The 23684-nt window shown below is 46.5% G+C and overlaps 1 protein-coding gene across 1 annotated transcript; it reads right to left on the bottom strand.

Moving 5' to 3' along the window:
- Positions 1–10494: 10494 nt before the first annotated feature.
- Positions 10495–21051, bottom strand: LOC113903989 (serine protease 40-like). The gene is made up of 5 exons (XM_027560639.1): positions 20883–21051; positions 19942–20104; positions 17440–17714; positions 15739–15905; positions 10495–10815 (listed from the first exon to the last, which is right to left on the bottom strand). The coding sequence occupies exons 1-5, from the start codon at positions 21025–21027 to the stop codon at positions 10495–10497; spliced, it is 1071 nt and encodes a 356-aa protein (XP_027416440.1). The 5' UTR covers positions 21028–21051.
- Between the last annotated feature and the right edge of the window lie 2633 nt (positions 21052–23684).

The following is a 23684-nucleotide window of genomic DNA, read 5'->3' as shown; positions in this document are numbered from 1 at the left end:
AAGTGACTTAGCAGCAGCAGCTGCTACACTATGCCTTGTCAAGGTTACTAGCTACATTCAGTCAGTTCAGTTCAGTCTCTCAGTCATGTCTGACTCTTTGCAATCCAATCTGGCATGGACTGCACCATGCCAGACTTCCCTGTCCATCATCAGGGAGCTTACTCCTGAGTTGGTGATGCCATCCAACCATCTCATCCTCTGTCGTCCCCTTCTCCTCCTGCCTTCAATCTTTTCCAGCATCAGGGTCTTCTATTTTATAATACTGTTGTCTCTTATAGTATATAGCCAGGCCTCCAACAAATGTAATGGTGAGTAGGTGACTTCAAGCAATTTATGAAAAATATAGTTCTGCATCCCACCAAAAATTGTAATAGTGTAATTCTTGGCATGGGAAGAAGCAACAGGGAAATATCTCCTGAATCTTAATAGCTTAGAAGATAGAGGATCCAGGGAACATTTTACTATCTATCGATGGGCCTAAGCCAGAATTAATGCCTGGAGTGACATACTGATGAGAACTTCCACCTGATCTGAGATGAGCTTTCCAGCACCATGGGGCAAAAATTGTCACGAAATGTCTCCCAAATATTGGTTGAATTTTCAACCATAGGGAGGTACTGTGAAATGGAGTATTTCCTACCATATCAGTAAACAAGAATGTCACAGTCATTAGCAATTTGGGACCTCCAAATGTGAATTTCTGAGCCCAGAGGGCACTTGAAAGGGAGAATAAGCCTGCAACACAGCAGCTGTTGGCTGCTGCCACACCTTACAGTGAGCAAGGAATTAAGGTTGTGAAAAATCAAGAAGCAGGATGCTGGCCCCAGGTAGCTGAGATGCATATGAAAGGAATGATTTCAGTGAGCCCAAATGGTTGTATCTTTCCATACATAGAAGAGTGCTAAATTCCTTGACTTGAGAAATCTGGTTTTCCTTAATTAAGAATAATCTTTTGATGTTCAGACTACACACCCCTTGTTGCAAACTCGTATCTAACCAAACTCCTCAACCCACCTCCTGGGAGCAATTTCAGAATCTGTCTCCTGGACTTGAAGTCCTAACAATTCCCACTAAATAAAACACGTGTGTGTGTGTGTGTGTGTGTGTGCACTTAATCACTCAGTCATGTCTGAATCTTTGCAACCTCATGGGCTGTAGCTCACCAGGCTCCTCTGTCCGTGAGGATTCTCCAAGCAAGAATACTGAAGTGAGTTGCCATGCCCTCCTCCAGGGGATCTTCCCAATCCTGGGATCAAACCCAGGTTTTCTGTATTGCAAGTGGATTCTTTACCATCTGAGTCACCACTTTTAGGCTGTGACTACCTTTTTTTAGTTAACACAGGTCAACTTGCCTAAAGTGACAGTGTTTAAACATTATTCTGGATGTTTCTATGAAGGTGTTTTGTTGAGATTAATGTTTAAATCAATGGAGTTTGAGGAAAGGAGATTGCCTTCCATAATGTAGGTGGGCCTCATCCAATCAGTTGAAGGTCTGAATAGAAGAAAAGAGAAACTGTCCTGGAGTAAGAAGGTATTTTGCAAGCAGACTGCCATCAGACTTGAGCTGCAATGTTGTTCCTTCCTAGGTGGGCAGCATGACAGCCTTTTTGGATTTTCTATTAAAATGTACCTGTGGGATTTTAGCTTAAGGGGTGTTAAAGAAAGTAAATGGAAGTAATCGTGCTCAAGCTTCAGAGGCAAGAAAGCAGAGGAGGCCTCTGACCTTGCTTCTGACCTCTCTGGATACTGCCCTGACTCCATGCCTGCTGTGAGTGCAGGACCAGCAGCACCACAGATAAGACAGGGGGCAGAACTTGGAGTTGTTGAGGCCTTGGAGGTGGTCTGGCCAACCATGGCTAAGGGTTTACCAACGTTCTAAGATTTGCAAAACAAAACAAACAGCATTGTAAAAAAAGATTAACATAATCTAGTGCTGCAGTTTACTGGCAAACAGATGATGTATCAGTTTGTGGCCTGGGATTATAAGTGGGAGCCCCAAACTGCAATTTTGAAGACTTAGCCATGAGCAAACATGCTGCCCTGGACCTTTTCCCAATTGAGACACCAGATTGCTATTACACAGGACTTCCCAGCACTGTTTAAGTCTGGATGTCCATCAGTGCAATTAGTTGATGTACATACTGTTACTCTTCCTTTGTTGTTGTTGTTTAATCACAGACTAGTATCCAACTCTTTTGCGACCCCATGGACTGTAGCCCACCAGGCTCCCCTGTCCATGGGCTTTCCTAGGCCAAAATATGGAGTTTATTGCCATTTTCTCCTTTAGGGGAACTTCCTGACCCAGAATTGACCTCAATTTTCCTACATTGGCAAGTGGATTCTTTACCAGTGATCTACAAGGAAAGCCCCCATCCAAAGGACATCCATACAAATCCCAGTGGCAAGATCACATCAGTTTCCAAATAATTTATAGTCTGTTTCAACCAGTGTTTCTCTACCTTTTTTAATTAGTACTCCACTAAGGAGTTGTTTTTAGTCTTTTTAATCCTAGTCAGCACTCTACTAAGTTAAATTAAATATTACTGATATAATGTATATCTGTTTACATATTATGTATATCCATAAGGATACATATAAAGAATAAGATTTTTGCCACCAAGAGCAAATTTTCACCAAAAACAGTCTAAGCAATGAATGGTTTACAGTATTAAAAGTTTTTAAAAAAGAATAAATATGGAGAAGAAATGATGTATTTCAGCATTTAGTTATGTAGATTATTTCCAAAATAATTCGACTACTCAGTGATATCAGAATTAATTTTTCCTGAAGTAGGTACTATTCTTAACTATAGGTAGTCCTTGCCTTGCCTGGGTGTTAGGGAGGGACCATAAAAATGGCAATCAAAGCAATTTTAATAAGGAATGAGGAAAATTGTTATTGTTCTGTGACCTTGAAAAAAATTGTCAAAATATTTAAAAGTGTCATCTATAAACATAAAAGAAAATTTTAAAAAATTTAAAAATAAAAAGGACAATTTTTGCTTTTCCTTTTATGTTACTGTTTCTATTTCTTTTTGTATATTGAAAGTAAGATAATTCTTCATTAAATTGTTTACTTGTGAATAACAAGTGGTTTCTTTTATGAATGAATCCTTCGAACCTAATACAAAAGATAAAACTTTCACCGAAGCATGGTGATGGCATGTTTCAGCAAAACCAAGTGATGGCACAGAGGCCAATTACCACTGAGAGAAGACTTTCTTTACTTACACTTCCCAAAAGGAGGGGTCCTCTACCCCCACAAAGAGCCACATGATGAAGGACCAGTCTGGTCAGGAGACAGAAGCAAGGGTGAGAGGAAAGCATGGCCCAGAGTCTTTATTGTGTTTTCCATGGAAAAAGCAAGGCTGGCAGGAAAATAGCTTAGCAATGGCAAATGTGAATAAAGTTAGTGGGCTCTAGGCTACATTGGTGGTTTCGTTTTCTGCAGTGGTTTAGGGCAGGGGATATATTGGGTTGGAGTGTGAGAATTGGATAAAGTTAGCTGTTGTGGGTATGGACTTGGGATTGGTTGTTTGCAAATAAAAGGTATGTTCACAGTTGATTATTATTTCTCCCTGACCATGAAGGGCTCCCAACATGTCAAACCATAATGAAATATAGGACATTTAAAATACGATTCATATGGACTTGAGCTGCTGTATCAGTTCTTTCTGAGTCTCCAGACTGCTGGCACATCCTGCAGATTTTGGATTTTCAGTCTCTATAATGAACCAACTCCTTAAAACTAATCTCTCTATGTATATAGATAGATACATAGATATAGATATAGAAACATGCAGCTGTTCTCTGGAGAGCCCTGACTTCCTGTTGCGGATGTTTGCTGAGGCCCAGTTTTGACCTGCATATTAGAACACTCTTGCAGCAAAAACAACTTTGGATCTCCCATATTCTAATTATACTCTGATTGTAGGCTTTCTTCCAGAATTTGGTCTGGAAGATCCCAGCTTTCTTTCTACCTCTTTATGAAGATTTTATTTTAAATAAATTGATTCAAACTTTTAATTTCTTCCTTTTTATTTTTTGGCAGAAGAGTCAATCCAAATACTGTAGACCATCTGTGGCAGTTGCTTCTCCAGGGGCCCTCTCACCCCTCCCACTGATCCTGGGATGGGGTGTCCCTCCAGTTGAACTCTTATACCCTCTTTCTTGTCTGTGGGGTGGGCTGGGAAGGTGTCAACAGGCTCCTATTTCCTCTGGCTGCACTTGGGGTCAGCTAATTGGGGGCCTTAGCTGAAGATTTGAGGAAGGAAATAAAATGGTCAGGGCATTTACTCTATGAAAACCCCCCTTGTGAGGTTTCTTAGGCTTGCTATGTCCCTCAACTGCAGGTCTCCCATTCTTTCAAGGCAGCTTCTCTGTGACCTTCCCATCAAGACCCACAAGACCTTGAGGTGGCAAAGTCTCTATTGCTGCTGCCTAGGGCGGGGTCCTGAACTGGGCCTTCTCTTTTCCTTGTACCGCAACCATAATACTATGGTAATCAGTTCTTTTGTAAATACACACTCTGCAGTTCACCCTCCCTCAGTGTGTGCCAGCTCCAAAGCCCATACTTTGAAATGTCCATTCAAGGTAATGATCACATTTTTCTCTCATCTGTGTTTATCCTTCTATTCACTCAATCTAGTGTGCTCTTTAATTCAACTACTACGTTATTCCTTGCTTTTTTGCTTGTTCCTGGGGAGAAAAGCAATGACAAACCTAGAGAGTGTATTAAAGCAGAGACATCATTTTGCCAGAAAAAGGTCTCTCTAGTCAAAGCTATGGTTTTTCCAGTAGTCATGTACAGATGTGAGAGTTAGACCATAAAGAAGGTTGAGAGTTAAAGAATTGATGCTTTTGAATTGTGCTGCTGGAGAAGACTCTTGAGAGTCCCTTGGGCAGCAAGGAGATCAAACCAGTAAATCCTAAAGGAAATTAACCCTGAATATTTATTGGAAGGACTGATGCTGAAGCTGAAGCTCCAATACTTTGGTCACCTGATAGGAAGAGTTGACTTACTGAAAAGACCTTGGTGCTGGGAAAGATTGAGGGCAGGAGGATAAGGGGGCAACAGAGAGTGAGGTGGTTGGATGGCATCACCAACTCAATGGACATGAATTTGAGCAAATTCTGGGTGACAGTGAAGGACAGGGAAGCCTGGTGTTCAGAAGTCCATGGGGTCACAAAGATTTGGACATGACTTAGCAGCTGAACAACAATAAAAGTTATTCCTATAATTATTTTGACTTTGTTCTTTTCTGTGGTTCCTTTGTCTTGGGTCTTATTGTTAATAGTATTTTCTTATATCCATAAAGATATTCATTATGCCTATTAAACATTTTTAATCTGTCTTTTCCAACAAGTCTATTTCAAATACAGTAAGGCCCCTATGTATGAATGAGTTACATTCTGAGAGCATGTTCATAAGTCCAATTTGTTTGTAAGTACAACAAAGCCTAGGTACCCAACTGACACAATCGGCTACATCATAACTACAACAGGTTTATAATGTGCTTAGTTGCTCAGTTGTGTCCAACTCCTTGTGACCCCATGAACTGCAGCTTTCCAGGCTCCTCTGTCCATGGGGATTCTCCAGGCAAGAATATTGGAGTGGGCTGCCATTTCCTCCTCCAGGAGATCTTCCCAGACCAGGGATAGAACCAAGGTCTCCTGCATTGCAGGTGGATTCTTTGCTGTCTGAGCCACCAAGGAAGCCAGGTTTATAATAATACTTTTCACAAAAATAGTACATTAAAAATCACGAAAAAAAGAAAACATTTTTTAATCTTACAGTACAGTACCTTGAAAAGTACAGTGGTATACAGTACAACAGCTGGCAGACAGGTTGGCATCTAGTGAACAGGCAATAAGTGTTACTGACTGGAGGGGGGACAGGTTGGCCGATGGTAGAGGTGAAGGATTGTCAGTAACAGGAGACAATTGCACATGAGTGCAATCTCACTCATGCCTGACATTGATGGCACAGGTTCTGGTTCCTTGCTGGATTCAATTCTATCTACCCTCTTGAAAAAAATGATCCAGTGATACCTAGGTAGAAGCTCTTTTTTTCTTGTCATAGATGACATGGTAGTCCTGGGTTGCATTCTAAACAGCTGCTGCAACCTTCATGTAGCATTCTACATTCGGATCCTGCACCTCTCACACTAATGGTGCCTCCTCAAATAAATAAAATCCCCTTGCCATTTCCTGCATCATGAATCTCTTCAGTTCTTCAGTTACCTCTTCTTTTTGTCTCTCTTCATCCTTTCTCTGGTAAAGTACACAAAAGCACAACCACTTGTAGAGAATGCACACACCAGACACATGAACTAACTTACGTGATTGGACACGTAAACACACATTCACATCATTGAAAGTTCGTGACTTGAAGGTTCGTATGTAGTGGACTTTTTGTAACCTATAACATGCAGTCTGTTGTGTTTCTCATGTGGGAGTCACATTCAGTGTGTAGCTGTGTGAACACGTGAGCTATTCCCCATGGTTAACAGCTACTCTGTCACTCTGGAACAGTGCACTGGAGAAGGACTGAGGTCCTAATGAGTTTAAGGAGAAGGGAGGGTGTCCCTAGAGCAGAGGGCCCCAGGCACCAAAGGGTCACTCTTACGCTTTCCTCAGTACTGGCTCTACTAGTCAGCTCCTATAGTCAGGGCTTCAACTGAGAGCCTTAGAAGAAATCGCTATGGAAGGATCAAGTCTCCCTAGTAGCAATGCCTCTGTCTTTGGGGGTAGAAGTAAGGGGATGGAGGGCAAAAGCTCAAAGGTGGATGGTGGGACCTACACTCCTATTGACATGGCCACCCTGAAGCACAGTGGCACCAGAGGAAGGTTATGCAGCATTTATTGTGAGGATGTGTGTGGGGTGTAGGAGCAGAGCATGTGGAGAGAGGCACTCTTCAAGTCAATCCTCTCACCTCCTTCCTTTATCCCCACCAGCTACAGATCACTCCAATTTCTCTGGTTTTTCTCTTGATTTTGGTTTCCGAAATCTACATTTTCTTGTCACCTCCCCAGTTCATCCAGGGTTGATTCTGGGGTGAGAGCCAGAAGCCTGTGGGAAGCTCCTGCTGGCACGGCTGGTGAAACCCACCTCAAGGGCCTTTCCCAGCCTGTCCCCCAGACCCAGAGTCAATTATCCTTACAGATCTGCCTTCCACTCTGCTCTCAGTTTTATTTGGGATCTTTCTTTGTCACTGACCAGAGGGAATTCTGAGCCACATTTGGGACAGTCAGTCCTGAGAGAGTCAGGGCCTGAAGAGTCTGTGAGAGGCCTTCAGTGAGAGGAGAACAGAGGTTTCCAAGCACTCTCCAGATGTCAGGGCTGGAATTCCTGTTCCACTATTGACCACTCAGGTGCCACAGACACATTACTTACCCAGGCTAAGCCTTGTGTCCTTAACTATAAAAAGTTGAAAGGTTGTTGCTGAGCCATGAAAGATGCCAGGATTCTTGGCCTCCAGAGGAGAGGATTTCAATCTGGGGCCAGTGATGAGGCTTGATCACGCAGAGCTTTTGTGTGATAAAGTTTTTTTGAAGTATAAAAGAGACAGAGAAAGCTTCTGACATAGACATCAGAAAGGGGCAGAAAGAGTGTTCCCCTGCTAGTCTTTGGTAGGAAGTTATATATCTACTGCTGCTGCTGCTGCTGCTAAGTCGCTTCAGTTGTGTCCGACTCTGTGCGACCCCATAGACAGCAGCCCATCAGGCTCCCCCGTCCCTGGGATTCTCCAGGCAAGAACACTGGAGTGGGTTGCCATGTCCTTCTCCAATGCATGAAAGTGAAAAGGGAAAGTGAAGTCGCTCAGTCGTGTCTGACTCTAGCGACCCCATGGACTGCAGCCCACCAGGCTCCTCTGTCCATGGGATTTTCCAGGCAAGAGTACTGGAGTGGGGTGCCAGCACCTTTTCCGTATAGCAGGCTGCTAATTAGAGAAAAGAAATGTCTCAAAACTCAGAGAGTGAGACCAGGCCCCTCACCCACAACATGCATTTTGAGAGAACACTGGCACAAGGTGAGCCATCCCGGCCATAAAATGATTGACATGAATGCTGACGAAGAAAGGCAGGTTTCTAAGCAAATACACAGTCTCATTAACATAACTTAAGAGAACATTTGCATGAGTAAAGCACACTGGTTTGTCAAGGCAGTTCTGAGTCTCAGGCAGAACCAACTTGAAGAAAGACAGAGTCTAAGGTAAATACATAGTTCATTAACACAGCTTAAGAAAAACATTTCCATAAGAAAAAAGCATTGGTTAGCTCAAGGTTTGAGAAAAGTTAAATGTAAGTGGAACCAGGTGTCTTCATGGCAGCAAAGAATTTTAAAAGAAACATCCTTTTAATTTTGTATGAGAAGGGAAAAAAGTCTGACTTGTAGTTTGTTTCCTCCTGCCTTGAGAGAGAGAGAGAGAGAGAGAGAGAAATCTGACAGTTGCAGCCTATTTCCTCCATTTGGAGACCCCTAGCCTTCCTGCCTGTTACCCTCTCAAAGTGACCAAACCTAGATAAATAATACTGTTGACTAAAAAGATGCACAATATGTGAGTTGCAAGTTAAATGATGTAGCCTGGGAGACAGTACCTCAGATAGCTCTGAGAGACTGCTCCAAAGAGGCAATGGAGAAAGGTAAACATATAAGATTTTGGTGAAGGGGGCATTCAATGCAATCAAGCACTTACTTTGCAAAAGGTTTTCTGCTAGTCAAGAGGAGCTGATGTCACCATGAAGGGATTTGGTGTTTTTCTAGATATGAAGAGATGCAAGGATTAAGGATCATAAAATCAGTTCCTGAAAATATCTAACTATCTGAAGACCTGTTCCACTAGTTTCCCTGGAGCACAGAGTGCCTCACTCTCCATCCTGAATTCCCCTCAGTAGGTGTTCAGCAGCAGCAGCAGCACAGGCTTCAATCTCCTCAGGGGCAGATGGCAAATGCTGTTGTTGTTGTTGTTTAGTTGTTGACAAAGGCTCTTGGCAAGTGCCAACTGGTAGTTGACAATACTGAGCATTGAACCTGATTCCAGGTAATAGGGAGGTGGGCTGGGATTGGGGTTTTGACTTTTCAGGTCTCCAGAGTGTCCAGATAATGTTTTTTAATCCCCTGAATTGGGGACCCAGGGAGCTTCAGAGAGAAGCAGTCACATCTCTCCATGCTCCAAACACAAACATGCTGTTGGACAGAAGTTTCCATGTTTGAGAAATCCAGCACAGCCAGCATGAGGCCTCTGTGCATTGAAAGAAAGGGACGTTTCCCAGGACCGTGGGTGGGACTGTGGGTGGTTGAGACGGCAGATCTCACCTGACCTCACTTGCATCTCGGTCCCAGCAGCCCTGCTCTGCTATCTATAACTTAGCCCACTGTCAGGGAGGTCTTTCTCACTTCCAGACACTTCTGAACTGGGAACAAAATCTGTGTTAGTGGAAGCAAGATTCTGGTGACCATGTGTGTGTGACTTCACCTGCTGTCACATGTTGGCAAGGGGGCAGGGCTATTTGGGTGACAACGGGTTTGGAAAGAATTTTCACAGACCACCTGATGGCACTTTGGACACAGTGGACTTGCAATGAATAGGGCTCTTCCCTGATCAACAAGGGTCCAGGCCGGGGGCTGTGGTTGTTCCTCTGAGAGCTCTGCTAACTGACTAAAATTCTGTGACCCAGATGTGCTTGCCAGGCACAGCTCAGGACATGGCTTATGGGCTTGGGGGTGGGCCACCAAGTCCTGGGTCAGCCCAACCTCAACCACTGCAGGGAACTGCAAGTCTACAGGGGGTTGGAGGTTGGGCCTCTGGAGACCATCAGAGGACAGGGCTGTGGGAACAGGGAAAACAGGCTGGAGCTGAGCCATGGAAGAGAGCTCTGACTGCTGACATGAGCCTGGTGGCCAAGGTCTCTTGCTCTTTACTTCAAATCAAGCCTTTCAAACACAGCCTCAGTGGCCTATCAGCTCAGGGAAGATCTTACACCTCTAGAGTGACTGCTATGCTGACTCTCAGTGATCTGCAGGCCCTGGGGCGTAACGTTTTGCCCCTGAGCTGTGCCAGCTCTTTTAGAAGACTCCTTGAGGAGGATTCAGCTCCAGATGAAGATCATCCACCTCTAGAGTGACTGCTATGCTGACTCTCCATGATCTGCAGGCCCTGGGGAGTAACGCTTTGTCCCTGAGCCCTGCCAGCTCTTTTGGTAGACTCACCAAGGGGTATTCAGCTCCAGATGTCCTGCCAGTCACTCAGTGCCCCTGTCTTTTCCCATCTCTGCCCACGGAGGAGCTCAAAGCACATTTGGGGTAGGGGTATGAGGTGGTTCTGATGACTCAGAAACAAGAGCAGAAGCTTCTTCCATTATTTTTATTTTATCAGGCTTGGAGCAGAGTCAGATTTAGGGAGGACTCAGAGTTGAACACATTTAAGTACAGCCAGTTGGCAAAAACGCAGATGGGCTTCTCAGAAGAGAGCCAGGGGGCCCCAGGTGTCTGTCAGAGCCCCACTGTCCAGAGGAAAATCAGCAGCAGGAGGAAGGTTTGTGAAGCCACAAGGACTAGGAAGTTCCTGGGCTTGTGGACATTGCCCAGAGAATTAAAGCTGAACAGAGCAGGAGGTTTCTCCTCAGGAGGAGCAGTTGAAGGGTCAGGATTGGGCGAGCTTTTCTGCTTCTCAGTGATCCATTGGTTGAAGTAGGAGACTTTGGTGAAGATGCCGGGGCCTATGGGCTTCTCACAGGGTGTGCTAAAGCTGGCCAGCCCCATCAGATACCAGGTGTCATTTAATTTGCAGACGAGGGGTCCCCCAGAATCGCCCTGAGGAAAGAGAGGGCATGAGTCATGCGGACCAACACGGAGATGGACAGGCATTGTTCAGAAAGTGTGAGGAGAACACAGTGGAGTTTAGAAGGCCTCATGGCTAGATGGGAATATGAGTGAGTTGTTATCAGAATTACATGGGCAGTTTGAAAGGTCCAGACACAGGGTTCCCACTGTAAACCGTCTAGATCAAAATCTCAAGGACGAGGCCTTAGAGCTCATTTCATATCTACAAGAAGAAACAGGGGCACCCCAGGCTCAGGATGTGAGTCCTCTTCCCTCCCAACTCCATGTGAGAGAAGGTACCCTCTAATGTCCTGAAGACTGGCTGTGGCAGGCCTGGAAGCTGCCAACTATCTGCTCAGCCTAGCACTGCATCCCAACCATCATTTTTGTTGTTCAGTCACTAAGTCATGTCCCACTCTTTGTGAGCCCCACAGACTGCAGCCTGCCAGGCTTCCCTGTCCGTCACTATCTCCTGGAGTTTACTCAGACTCATGTCTTTTGAGTCGGTGACACCTTCCAACCATCTCAAGCTCAATCATACCCTTCTCCTCCTGCCCTCAATCTTTCTCACTGTCAGGGTCTTTTCCGATGAGTCAGCTCTTTGCATCATGTGGCCAAATTATTGGACCTTCAACTTTAGCATTAGTCCTTCCAATGAATATTCAGGGGTGATTTCCTTAAGAATTGACTTGCTCTCCAAGGGACTCTCAAGTGTCTTTTCCAGCACTACTTTCAAAAGCATGAATTCTTTGTCCCTCAGCCTTTTTTATGGTCCAAATCTCACATCTGTACATGACCAATGGAGAAACCAAAGCCAGCTTGTTCACTGTCCTCTTTCACCCTCATCAAGCGGCTCTTTAGTTCAGCTTCATTTTTTGCCTTTACAGTGGTATCACCTGCTTATCTGAGGTTGTTAATAGTGGCAATCTTGATTCCAGCTTGTGATTCATCCAGCCTGGCATTTCACATGATGTATCCTGCATACAAGTTAAACAAGCAGGGTGACAATTTACAGCCTTGATGTATTCCTTTCCTAATTTTGAACCAGTCCGTTGTTCCATGTTCTGTTCTAACTATTGCTTCTTGACCTGCATATAGGTTTCTCAGGAGACAGGTAAGGTGATCTGGTAGTCCCATCTCTTTAAGAATTTTCCAGTTTGTTGTGATCCACACCATCAAAGGCTTTCTTGTAGTCAGTAAAGTATATGTTTTTCTGGAATTCCCTTGCTTTTTCTATGATCCAACAGATGTTGGCAATTTGATCTCTGGTTCCTCTGCCTTTTCTAAATCCAGCTTGAACATCTGGAAGTTCATGGTTCATGTACTGTTGAAGCCTGGCTTGGAGAATTTTCAACATTACTTTGCTAGTGTGTGAGATGAGTGCAATTGTGTGGTAGTTTGGCATTGCCTTTCTTTGGGATTGGAATGAAAACTGACCTTTTCCAGTCCTGTGGTCACTGCTGAGTTTTCCATATTTGCTGGCATATTGAGTGCAACACTTAAACAGCATCATCTTGAAGTTCTTGGTTCATGTACTGTTGAAGCCTAGCTTGAAGGATTTTGAGCATTGTTTGCTAGCCTATGAAATGAGCACATTTGAACATTCTTTGGCATTGCCTTTCTTTGGGATTGGAATGAAAACTGACCTTTTCCAGTCCTGTGGCCACTGCTGAGTTTTCCAAATTAGCTGGCATATAGAGTGCCAGCAAACAGCATCATTTTTTAGGGTTTGAAATATCTCAGCTGGAATTCCATCACATCTACATCTAACTGTGTTCATAGTGATGCTTCCTAAGGCCCACTTGACTTCTCACTCCAGGATGTCTGCCTCTAGGTGAGTGATCACACCATCATGGTTATCCAGATCATTAAGACCTTTTTTGTACAGTTCTTCTGTGTATTTTTTCACCTCTTCTTAATCTCTTCTGCTTTTGTTAGGTCCTCTCCATTTCTGTCCTTTATTGTGCGCATCTTTGCAGGATATGTTCCCTTGGTATTTCCAATTTTGTTGAAGAGATCTCTAGTCTTTCTCATTCTATTGCTTTCCTCTATTTCTTTGCATTATTCACTTAAGAAGGCTTTCTTTTCTCTCCTAGATATTCTTTGGAACTCTACATTCAATTGGGTATATCTTTCCCTTTCTGCTTTGCCTTTTTTTTCCCTTTCTTCAGCTAATTTTGAGGCCTCCTCAGACAGTCATTTTGCCTTCTTGCATTTCTTTTTCACAGGAGGCGAATTTACACATAGACATCACCAGATGGTCAATACTTAAACCATATAGATTACATTCTCTGCAGCCACAGATGGAAAAGCTCTGTACAGTCAGCAAAAGCAAAACCTGGAGCTGATGCTGGCCCACATCACTAGTTCCTTATTGCAAAATTGAGGCTTAAATTGAAGAAACTAGGGAAAACTACTAGGCCATTCAGGTATGACTTAAATACCTTATGATTATACAATCGAGGTGAAGAATAGACTCAAGGGATTGGATCTGGTAGACAGAGTGCCAGAATAACTATGGACAGGTTCGTGATATTGTACAGGAAGTGGTGATCCGAACCATTCCACCCGAGCTTTTAGATTTGATTTACTATGGTTTCTAGTTTTTCCTCAGTTTCTTGGTTAAACTTCTTTAGAAAATGCCAAACTGCTAGATGTGCTCAGAGGAAAAGAGGTGAGGCCTATGGCGAGGCTGGCAGGATGGCTGGAATTGAAGGGATTCCCAAGGGACTTCCAGGAGAATGTGAGGAACTTTGAGTGTGGGACGCCAAGACAGGAAGTCACCTGCCACTATGGGGCACAATGTTTCCATCTCACAGGGCAAAAAGTGGGACCAAGGAAACACAGCACGCCTCCGCCCTTCTGTATTCAGCACGTGTGTTCATCCAGAACATGAAGAGCACGTTCCGCAGGTGGGAGACAGGGTGACGATGCATGATGCGACGCGGACAGCATGTTCTCCATGGCTGCAGGCTCGGAGGTGACACGGAAGCGCCCAGAGGAGGGTCTGCAGAGAGCTCCTCTAAGCTAAGACTGCAGAGATGGGCAAGGCCTGACTCTGTGAGATGCAGGCAGAGGTGGCCTAGAGTGGCGAGCTCTGCCCCCAGCTCATCAGCCAGGAGCTGGAGGTGAAGGGAACACTGGAGGACACCCAGCAGGGAGGTGATGTGGCCTAAACTGGATTCTAAATGGATGGTAGGTTGGCTCTGGGGCTGGGTAGAACAGTCAATGGGAGGCCACGAAACTGCAGGGACACGATGAGGACACGACAGTGGCAGCAAGGGTAACGAAGATATGCAAGAAATGGTTGAGACTCAGAATCTGCCATACTGAGACTCTTCCTCTCTATCTATGGAAAGAATGGAGCAAGGCAAGAAAAGCAGGATGAGGATGAATGCTAAGGGGTGGTTCCTTGGTGGGCTGGTGTCGGGAGGAGGAGAAAGGGAGCAGGAGACACCGGAGGGGCCACCCTTAGAATCTGATGAAAAATGCTGCAGGCTGCACTGCTGAGTGGGTGTGGGAGGAAGTCTGATAGCGACGAGAAGCCCCAACAAGGCTGAGGCCTTTGGTTATCTTGATAAAAGCAGTGTGGGGGAATGGCAGGTGCTGATGTTTGATGAAGTGAGCTGAGGTGAGAAAGAGAAGTGAGCAAGCAAGAGAGGGCAAGTGCAGACATCCTGCGACGAACTCTGCTGGGAAGGCAGGCAGAGAATTAGGGCAGTGGGAAGAGGAGAGAAGGGTCATGTGGCATGTTTGAAGATGGCAGTGTGTTTCGGAGACAGAGAAAGCACTACAAAGAAGGTGTGGGAGGAGAGGAGAATGTGCGAGGAAGCTGGTGGGGGCACAGCCTCAGAGAAGGACATGGTTCTTCTAAGGCTGACGTTGGCCATCCTCTGGCCTCTTCCCTTGCTGAACCTCAGTTCCCCCATCATAAACTAGAAGCACTGCACGGAGTGGGAGAAGGCATTGACAGAGCACACAAGCACTGCTGGATTCACAGCCCACAATTCAGTTTGAAATGAGGGCAAAATACTTGGATAGATACTACAGAAAGGCAATACACATATGAAAAAGACCTTGCCTTCATTATTCATCAGAGAAACACAAACTAAAAACACTCGCAATGGTTAAACCCAAAACGTGGACAGTGTGAAGTCCTGGCGGCCAACTGGAGCAGCCATTGTTGGTGGGAGTGCAAGTGTGTCCAAGCAGGGTGGAAGGCTGGTCTCCAGTATCTAGGAGAGATGAACATGTGCACATTTTATGGTGCGGTAATTCTATCCCTAGCATTATGCCCAACTAAAATATGAACCCTTGAACATTCAAACACATGCACAAGGATGCCATCTGCAAGGGTCTCAAGCAGAAACTACCCAAATGCCATCAACACGAGAATGGAAAAAGAAAACGATGGTATATTCACACAACACTAAGCAGGTAACGCTGCACAGCAGTATGACACATAACAGAAACTCCACACAGGACAAACAGAACTCACACACAGAATGGTGACTGAAGGGGGCTGAAAGCGTGCCCTGCGAGATTCCGTTTATGTCCTGACAAACATTTATGTCCATTTACGCCAAGGCTACTCTGGGGTAAAAGGAAGGGGTATGAGGAAGCCCATTTGGATGCTGGTTACTTGAATGTGTCAATTTCTAAAAGACACATCCAATGATACACTTGTAAAGTATGCCCTTTTCTATGTATTCTAGCCTTCAACAAAGCTTCTAAAAGTTATAAAGGAAATGGAAGGAATGGACCAGCACCCTTTGAGGGCTTCTGTGCTTCAGCTCTGATGCATCAGGCTGGGGTGGGCCTGGGAAGAGGAAGTCACGGACTGGGAAAGGGCTCAGAGAAGACAGGAGAGGGGACAGAAGCCGCAGGAGAGGAGAAGCAGCCCGTGTCACTTACTCGGCAGACAGACTTTCCTGCGAGGAAGTCTGCAGCGCACAACATGCCGTCCTGTATAGCAATTGTTTGGTTGATCGTTTCTGGCGGTTTCAAAATCGATTCACAAAATGAATTATCCAAAAAGCCGACCTGTGCTTCCTGCAGTGTTCTGGGAGTAGGTAGGAGCTCTGCAGGTGAAGGGAGAGGGGTTCAGATGTGGGGTGGACCCTGAGAGAGACACTAGCTCGCTCCCTAACCTTCCTGCTAATAGAGATGCTGCCAGTTCTAGTTGCCAGGATCGGGGAAGCCTTCAGTGAAGATGAGGGGGAAGGATACCTTGCAGATGAAACAGCAAATGTGAGGAGCCCATGGTGGGGAGGATGAGGAGGGAAGTCATTGTGGCTGCAGTGGGTACACTAGGGGGTGAAAAAGATAAGGCAATATCATAGCCGATGAGTCTGGAGCAAGCAGGCCTCCTCACCAGGATGTGGAGCTTGGACTTCATTCTAAGCACACTAGGAAACCACAGAAGGGTCTGCTTATCTTTAAAATACAAGTAATCTGGCTGCCCTGTGGAAACAGAAGCGGAGGCATAAAGGGTGGAAGCTGGGTCCTGGCTAGGCCAAGGCATGGCAGTGCCTCGTGGTGCTTAGGCGGCTTGACAAATGAGGCATGGGTCTGCCTCTTAGAGGAGCGCATGTCTAGGGACACTGTCCATGCGGGCGCTACTTCTACATCTTGTCCACAGACCGGAGGCACCCTCCTGTGGCAGCACAGTGTGCTCCTATGCAGTGCTTGCCCCGTGTGCTTCACATGTCACAGGGCTGGCACAGGCCCAGCAACTGTACCCAGCAGAGGGTACGGAGAGGGAAGGACAGTTGACAGCTGGGAATCTCTTCAGTGTCAGCTGCTCCCTGTCCTGGTGGCTGCTCCAGCCTGTGACTTCCCTTCATGTCCCAACACCTACTGTCTTATCTGTCTTGGAGAATCTTTCTTGCTTTGCCAGTGGTCCTTACCAAGTGACAGCCCATCACAGAAGATGTCTTTGGAAATGGAGAGTTGGCTGTTCTCATGATGAGGCATTGTGACTGACGTTTGTGGCCAGGGGCAGGGATGCTGGCACTGGCCTGCACAGCAAACAAAGTCCTGGCCAAATGACTCCACTGAAATATGGTCTGCCAAACCATGATCCTACAAATCATGTCAAATTTACATTCCGCATTTTTTCACTCAATGTTATTATTTTTCTGAATCAAAGGCATTCACTCTAGCGCAAAATTCTCTCAGTCTAAAAATAAGCATGCCCAGCAAGCTGGCAGAATGGGTAAGCTTCACTTGAGTTAAAGGATGAGGGACATGAGATTCATTGATGTAAATGTTCTTAAGCCTTAAATGCTCCAACTTAACCTGCCTGGCCAGAAAGCAGGCCCACCTTCATTTCCTTACTGCTGCCCAAGCACCTCTACCTGCAGTGGAAGGTCAAGAGGTGTCCTGAAGGGGCTTGCCCAAACAGGACCAGGGAGTCAAGTTGGAATCCTGAGTAGCTGAGTCAAGGAGCTCAAGATCCTGGTTTTGAAATTAGAGATACTCAGGCTGTTTTGAACCATGGGCTGAAGGAAACTTGAAGCATGAGAAGGGCTGGAAGGGCCCCGCAGTGGTTACTGCAGTCCCCTCTCTCCCTCCTCAACCCTGGCTGTTTATGCCTGCCCTGCCCCCACTCACCTTGGTCATTGACCATCCCCCAGCCGGTTATCCAGCAGAGGATAAGATCGAGCAACTGGATATTAACTTCCGGGAGGCAGACGGTGCGGATGGAGTCAGAAAACTTTGCAGGCCGATACAGCTGCAAGAGAGTTATGTCACTCTCCTGGTAGTAGTGTTTGTTATAGTCAGCGTGGATGAAGAGTCGGTACACTGCTGCCAACTGACTGTAGGAAGTAGGTTTTTCTAGTTGATAGTACCCCAGCAAGATTTTGTAGTCAGATGGCTTATGGGACCTGTTGTGGGAGGCTTAGTTACTACCCATATCCTCTGAGTGCTGGCCCATCATCCTTACCCTGGCTGCCTACCTCCCATCCCCTCCTCCTGGTGACACACCACCACTATTCCAAAGGATTTTTCCTCCTCCTTTCCTAATATTGAGGTAGGTTTGATTGCTGTCCATAGCCTCAGGATATTTGTCCTCTGAAAGTTTCTGATGGCTTATCCAGCATGTAATAGAATCAAAGGAGCAGAGAGTCTTTGTGCTGGAAAGAAACTTTGGATACACATCAAACTGTAACCCTTCAGTTTAGATGAGCAGTCCCTTGGACACAAGAAGGTTAAACCAGTCAGTCCAAAAGGAAATCAACCCTGAATATTCACGGGAAGGACTGATGTTAAAGCTGAAGCTCGAATAATTTGGCTACCAGGTACAAAGAGCTGACTCATTGGAAAAGACCCTGATTCTGGGAAAGATTGAGGGTAGCAGCAGAAGGGAATAACAGAGGATGAGATATTCGGATGGCATCACCAACTCAATGGACATGAGTTTGAGCAAGCTCTGGGAGATAGTGAAGGATAGGGAAGACTGGCATGCTGCAGTACATGGGTCCCAAAGAGTTGGACATGACTTAGTGCCTGAACAACAACAAACCGCACCCCCTACAGTTTGGATCAGCAGATACTTGGCTCATTCCCAGCTCTGACCAGAACACTTGGAAGTTCCCAGGGCCAGAAGTGATTCTCAGATTTCTCAGCCCAGAATGATGCATCCCTCTCCTGCCCAGTCCTCACACACTGTTTTCTCTACAGGCTGGTCCTCCTCTGTTGACAGGCACTCAACAAGTCTTTGAACAAATAAAGGAGTTCATGGAACTGAACTTCTCCTTGCTGTTGGAACATGAGCAACTTTATACCCATATGTCCTGTTTAGACTGTCTCCCTAACCAAACTCCTCCTACAAGGCCCCTCCAACTTCAAGCCCCTCATCTGACAGCACCCACAGACTTCCCTTAACAGTGGTTCAAGATCTACTTTCTTGCACATTCTGGCCTCCCATCCTGTATCACAGGAGTTGGGCTTGTGTCTCACTTTCCTGGTAGGATCAGAAACTTCAAGATGGGCTTTGCATCTCCAGTTCTGCCTCACTGGACCTCACATGGGGCCTGGCACCTAGGGGTGCTGAATGAATAAACAGAACCAAAGTAGAATCTCAAAGCCAGCTGATGCCAGCAGCTCTAGACTCCTGACTTGGAGGGTGACACTTTCCACCTGCTCCAGGTACCCATCAAGCCCAGGATGCACCTGAGGAGCAGCTCACTCTCTTGACTGCCCTGTCCCATTTCTCTGGACAGAGGCCATCTGCTTTATGCATCACTCTTCCTGTGGGGATGGTGGGGACCACAGCTCCTCTTAGACACATGCTTCAACAAAAGTGACAAGAAGAGCTGGATTCCAAAATGCCTCCAGAAAGAAACTTGCCAGTCTGTGGAAGTGGTCAGGACCCAGGGAAGCCTCTAGCAATTGTGCTGAAGATGGCCTGTGGATCGCCTGGTTGGAAGAAGGCAAAATGTTTGTCCACACCAGGACTTGATGGATGCCCGCAGCTCTGGCAAGCCTTGGGACTATGGTTCTAATACAGAGCCTGAAGCTTGTGCCTTGCATGTGACCAGAGACACTACACATCCACTGCTATTTTCACAAAAAGAAGGTAAAGCCAAGATCTTGTGGACTCTCTAGACCCGGGCAAGATGTAGAAATCAGAGTCCTTGTTGAGTGGGAACAATATCTAACTCCTAAGTTCAGGGAAGATAAAGAATAGATTGGAGGCACTTAAAATGGAAGTAAAGTCTACTTCCTAGTATTTACTGATCATCACAGAGTTAAATTTTCATTTAGCTATTTAACATGCATTACATGCAGCTGAGATAATGACAGCATCTTGGCAAGTATCACCAGAGTATGAAGGGGTGTCCCCAGAGGGAGAATGAGGCAAACAGCCCCTGTCCTGGGATTCAGACAGTCAGGAAACTGGAGTCTGGTGAGGATCAAGGATGGCCTTCCAGGGAGAGGGGACTTCGGAGTCAAAGGCAGGGGCAACTGCACACACAGAAACCCTGGGTGGCAGCAAAACATGATCAAAGCCTAAGAAAGAAAGACTAGGACAGCCTTCATCCCCTTCTGTCCTGCCCATCTGTGCTCCCTCCCCATCCCACCCAGCAGCAGGCTGTGGGGAAGACGTACATTTGGAAGCAGTGGGCAGCTGAGATCACCCAGTAGTCACTGATGAGGGAAGCTCCACAGATAAACATACCCTGGTAGAGAAGACCTGCTTGCCAAGGCCAGCGTTTGTCAACTGTATTCTTGCCACCAATGATCTTCCCAGTTACGGCAGTCTTCCCACATGCTGTAGAGACAGTCCCAGCCATGAGGCCTCTGTGTTATGGACACCAACTTTGGTGCCTCCAAAGGTCAGTATCCATAGGACCCAGGCCACCACAGCCCATCCTCCCGCTTCAAGCTGGAAAATCCAAGAGCCAGGGTGAAAGGATTTGGCTCACATGACAAAAAGCCACCTAACTTCACTGGCAATGGTGCTGCTCTGGAAGCAGCCTGTAGATCCGGAGAGGGCAAGAAGGGAGGCAGGTGCAGAGATGTTTATCAGCACACTAGCCAGGGCAGAGGTCCAGGTCGGGCAGTGGTCCAGACACCTTCCCAGACCTAGTTCACCTAACTAGCACACTGCTTTTGAAGTCCCAGAAACTGAAGCCTTCCAGGGTGATGCCACTGAGACGAAGTGGTGGCATCTCTTCTCACCCATCCTCATATTCTAGAGAGACTAGGGCCAAACAGAACATGCTCTGCTTGACAGTTCTCTCTCTCAAGCGGTACTTCCTCATTCTCCAAATGAAGAGAGTATGGGGGCCAACAAGGACAGGAAGTGCAGGCCACTGGTCCTCGGACAGAGGACAATTGAAATCTAGCAGGAAGACCGAGCAGGGAAGTGGGCTATCACTTCCTCCACCTCTCATGCCCCACAGAGACTCAGGGACTCCAGAAACCAGTGGGCAGGTACAGGTCCTAACTGTCTACTGTCAGGGATGAGATGGGAACAGCGGGGAGCAGAGGGAGGGGACACATGAGGGCAAGCGACCTTGACCCCCTTCACCCTCCTGCTTACTCACATGACACGGCAGACACTGGTGGTCCATCTGTGGTCCCAGCCACCTTGGTGTGCGGCAGGAGTGAGTGCAGGCAGAGCAGGACAACAGCTAGCATGCAGGCTACCTTCCAGCCTGGCCCTAAGCCCTCGGCTGCCGTGATATCCATCCGGCCGGTCCTGCATCTGCGATCTGACTGAGCTGACCTCGGCTCGCGTGGGCCCCAGGGCATGCTGGGAAACCGTCTCCTTGTGCGGGCCACGCCCGTGACCTGGACCGGACAGCAGGCACGCGGTTGGAGAAGCAGCCTGCCATGGGTGTCTGGAGGTCGTAGCCCCTGGTCCCTGGACGGTAGTCATCGCTGGGAGTCCCTAGCTTGATGGGGGGCAGCAGAGGGCACATGGAGAAGGCAATGGCACCCCACTCCAGTACTCTTGCCTGGAAAATCCCATGGATGGAGGAGCCTGGTGGGCTGCAGTCCATGGGGTCGCTAAGAGTTGGACACGACTGAGCGACTTCATTTTCACTTCTCACTTGCATGCATTGGAGAAGGAAATGGCAACCCACTTCAGTGTTCTTGCCTGGAGAATCCCAGGGACGGGGCTGCCGTCTATGGGGTCGTGCAGAGTCGGACACGACTGAAGCTACTTAGCAGCAGCAGCAGCAGCAGAGGGCACATAGGATCCCTCTCCAGTGACCCCATTTAGCTGGGGAGTCATCATGACAGCTATGGCAATATGCCAAGGAATATATACTAATGCTCAAAGGAATATGTACTATGAATATACACAAGGAATAGATACTAAAGCTCAGAGGAATATATACTGGGAATATATACAAGGAATATATACCAATGCTCAAAGGTCAGGTGCTTCTATAAGTGTCATCAAATGTGGCCAACTTGCTTTCAAGATCCAGTGGATTTTGCACTCATCTGTTCCTCCATCTCCCACTCCCCATGTGATCAGGTCAGGGCCACCAAAGGTAATATCCCTTTCTTAATCTCACTTGGTATTATACAACATGACATAATCATGGGATGGATAATCACAGGTCTTTCCCCACCTAGCAAGAGAGAATTATACAAGAGTATGAATCTTTAGGGGGTCCAACCGCTGACCTCTAATGACTAATGTTCTTCTCAAATGCCTAATCATTCACTGCGCCTCAAGGTTCCCAAGAGTCTCATTCTGTTAAACTTGAAATTTGAAGTCTCATCTGTTGGAGGATGTCATCAAAAGGATATAATCACAAGTTGACCCTGGAGCTGAACCTGGGCAAATGGAAGCTCCTCACCGCTCCCCTGTTCTTGAAATGTAGATTCTGCCCACTGTGGGTCTGCTCCAAGGATGCAGCCCTGAGGGAGTAAGGTGTTGGTGAGACCATCTGGACAGTTTATATGACTGAACCAGGTTAAGATCTCCATATAATCTAAGACTCTCTCGAGAAGGTGCCCTGTGCCTTCACCCCCCTCGAGAGGGTGCCCGGTGCCTTTGTGAGAGACGCAAGTCCTGTGTCAAGAACTATATTGTTTTTCTGTGTAAACCAGGGAGTATCAGCTTCTCTCTCTCTTTCACTTTCTTATTGTCACCTCCGGACTGCCAGGTCCCAGTCCATTAAAGGACCCCAACAACTGTGGAGGCTTATCATGGCCTTTTTTTTTTTTTTTTTTTTTTTTACAGAAAATAACACGTGTTTGCACTGGGATAGTTCTATATGGTTGCTTCCTGTAGTAGATATCTGGGGGTCCAACTTTCATTTTGTACTTTCTTTGTCCCTTTCAGTAAAAATGGTAGTGTTTCTACTGTCATAAACTTCTCAGGGAATTTGTGGTCCTTGCTGTGGGTCTCACTAGGCTTAACTCCATTAGACAAAGTCACAAAACAGATTGTTGAGACTATTGCTTTCCTAACTTGGCCTTTTGTTGAGATATTATATATTTATCACTGCAATAAAAAGCTGGAAAAAGGTAATATGACTGTCCCAAATATATCCAGAGACATAGAGGAAAAGATGAGAAGTTTTGAAGAGGAGTTGGAACAAGTGAACAGAGTAGAAAGAGAAAGGTGGTAAAGCATGGTGACTGAGATCAAAGGTAGCATCGGGTGTGGGAGAGCAGAGGTATTGCAGATGCGGAGAAGGACAAGGGGTGGGACAGGACACTCCAGACAGGTGGGTCTGAGGACAAAGGCAGTCTCCCATTAAGTGGCTGCAGAAAAACAGTTTTCAGCGAACATTGGGAGATGGAAGGGACTTTGGTGAAGATGGGGTGCAGGAGATTTGCTGCTAACCATCTAGGCTGTACCTGATTTTGTTCAGAGGAAAGAAAGGCATGAAAGGCACCAGAACAGATGCCTTCCATGCACTCCACATGTCATCTTCACAACTATAAGCATTCCTAGTTTGCATGTGAGGAAACTGAATCCAAGGATAAACCAGCATTATACAGGGCTTGCAGGGTTAGGACTCAAGCCCAGCTCTGCTGGTGTCCTGATCCTGACCAGTCAGAACCCTAACATTACACTGCCTGTCCAACCCCAATCTGTTTTCAAGGAAGTACAGAAGATAGTCTTCAGCCTGTGCCTATGACAGGGTTGCCACCACTTTGAACTGGTTAAATGTGGAGAGGAGAAGGGTGCTGTGAGCAGTGGTAAGGTGCTGTGAAGGCTGTGGACACCTGGAAAGGCGGCTTCATAGCCACCTGGGGGGGTAGACTGTCCAGACACCTTTCACAGATAAGGAAGAAACAGCCTGAGAGGGGCGGTGACCTGCAGGCAGGTTGAGTAACAGGACTGGGCCAAGCTAGCAGGCTCTAGGATCCATGAC

The sequence above is a fragment of the Bos indicus x Bos taurus genome, chromosome 14 (genome assembly GCF_003369695.1).
Source record: "Bos indicus x Bos taurus breed Angus x Brahman F1 hybrid chromosome 14, Bos_hybrid_MaternalHap_v2.0, whole genome shotgun sequence".
NCBI lineage: Eukaryota > Metazoa > Chordata > Mammalia > Artiodactyla > Bovidae > Bos > Bos indicus x Bos taurus.
The sequence above is the reverse complement of the archived record's forward strand: the minus strand, read 5'-3'. Positions and strand labels throughout refer to the sequence as shown.